Source organism: Tupaia chinensis, unplaced genomic scaffold (genome assembly GCF_000334495.1).
Source record: "Tupaia chinensis unplaced genomic scaffold, TupChi_1.0 Scaffold142100_1, whole genome shotgun sequence".
Lineage (NCBI taxonomy): Eukaryota > Metazoa > Chordata > Mammalia > Scandentia > Tupaiidae > Tupaia > Tupaia belangeri.
Genome location: NW_006201951.1, coordinates 2,043,811 through 2,045,809, shown reverse-complemented (window position 1 = coordinate 2,045,809; position 1,999 = coordinate 2,043,811). Strand labels below are relative to the sequence as shown.

Sequence of the window (1,999 nt, the reverse complement as noted above, 5' to 3'; positions counted from 1 at the left end):
CGTGTCCCGCCAGCATCTGACCGGGGAGGGGCCGTGGCGCGGGCCTTGCAGGCACTGACCGCCTGGCCCTGGGTCTCGGCAGGTTCATGGAGCCATACATCTTCGGGAGCCGCCTGGGCCAGGACATCATCGACCTGGAGCAGACAGCCTCGCACCTCCAGCGGGCCTTGAACTTCACGGCCCACGTGGCCTACCGCAAGGGCATCATCTTGTTCGTGAGCCGCAGCCGGCAGTTCACGCACCTGATTGAGAACACAGCCCGCGACTGCGGCGAGTTTGCCCATGCGCGCTACTTCAAGGGCGGCCTGCTGACCAACGCCCCACTGCTCTTCGGGCCCACAGTCCGCCCGCCCGACCTGCTCGTCTTCCTGCACACGCTCAACAACGTCTTCGAGCCCCACGTGGCCGTGCGGGATGCCGCAAAGATGAACATCCCCACGGTGGCTGTCGTGGACACCAACTGCAACCCCTGCCTCGTCACCTACCCCATCCCCGGCAACGACGACTCGCCCTCCTCTGTCCACCTCTTCTGCAGGCTCTTCAGGACCACCATCATCCGGGCCAAGGAGAAGCGGAGACAGGTTGAGGCCCTGTATTGGCTACAGGGCTTGCAGGGGACCGGGCACCGGGGCCCGGCCAGCCCTGCTTCCGGGCCGGGCCTCAGCCACTCCTTGTGATGTGCTGTCCTCCCACATTGGACGTGCTGAGCCTCTGCAGAGCTGCCACCCCTTCCCAGCTGTGGATCCCGTGCTGTTCTCGGTCCTTCCAGGCATCTGAGTCCTCGTTCCTAGTGAGTGTCGCTGTTTTGCGTGTGGGTGCCTCACAGACTCAAAATGCGACACTCTCACTTCTGTCTCCATGGTAGCCTTGGCTGGGAGGTGAGAATACCAGCCCGGCCCTTCTTAGTCAAAAGACTCCCTCTTCACTTGGACCTTCCCAGCGGCCTGGTTTGGGGTGATTTTGTCACAGGGTGTTGCACGTGAACCATTGGGAAGCCCCGTGCTGGCTGGGACAGGCCAGGCCAGGCTGGGCAAAGCAGGTGGCGGATTCAGCCAAATAAAACCGACCAGGACAGACATGGCTTGGAGCTGTGGGTTTAGCTGTGCGCAGCCTGTCAGCCACTCACTAGCCTGAGACAGGTATCCCTGCCCGTGGGTGTGTCTCCATGAGGTTGGCAGAGTGCCGGCTGCCACTTGGCACCGTGGTCACGTGGGAGTCATGAAGTCCAGCCCAGGCTAGAGGCCACACCATGACCTGCACCCCACAGGTGCAGTGCTTAGGAGAGACAGGCCCTGCTGACAGGGCTGTTATGTCCCCACACGTGTGAGGACACAACTCTGGCCTGGGACACGCTGTGGCACCCTCCAGGGCCCTCGTGGCTCTCAGGACTTCTCCCCTTGTGTGTGACTGCCCTGGGGAGTCCGGCAGCAGGGTCTGACGGGCGTCCGGCAGACTGGCCTGTGTGGCTCTTGGTGTGCAGCACCTGTACCAGCCCCCGGGACTGGAGCTGGAGACCCCTCCGCATCAGGCTGAGGCCTGGGGTCCCTACCACCCACATGCTGTGCCCTGCTGCTCACAGGACCTGCCCCACCCCCCTCTATCTCCACCATGAGCCTCAGGCCGGGAGCTCCTGTTCTCCGCATATGCCTCACTGCACCTGCCCTCCCATCCTGCTTCCTCTGCCAGAGCCTGTCTCCCACATCTCAAGCTCAGGATCTGTCCATTCCTCCCCAGACGGTTTCCCAGGTGGCCCCCCGCACCTCCCCCGCCTGCCCCAATTCCTCCCTCTGAGTCAGCTCTAAGGTGGTCGGGGTCAAATGCCGAGGCTCAGACCATGGACCAGAACGTGGTCCTGAGGGTGGGGTGTGCACAGCGTCACTGGGGCTTGTTTCTCGAGGGGGTGCCCTCCCTGATTCCCACTCGGCACAGGCACCTGGGTGGACATGGCCACGTGAAGCCTGGTGGACTTCCCGGAGCTGCCCTCTCCCCCCAGACCCAG

At 63.6% G+C, this 1,999-nt stretch overlaps 1 protein-coding gene across 2 annotated transcripts in view; it reads left to right on the top strand.

The window, feature by feature from the left end:
- The window catches only part of MRPS2 (mitochondrial ribosomal protein S2), a 5,340-nt gene extending 4,262 nt beyond the window's left edge, over positions 1–1,078 (top strand). For both annotated transcript variants that reach the window (XM_014582073.2, XM_006163354.3), the window contains one exon: positions 83–1,078. In XM_014582073.2, coding sequence (XP_014437559.1) covers positions 83–677 — 595 coding nt within the window. In that variant the 3' untranslated portion in view covers positions 678–1,078. The remainder of the gene's footprint in view (positions 1–82) is intronic.
- Positions 1,079–1,999: the final 921 nt, after the last annotated feature.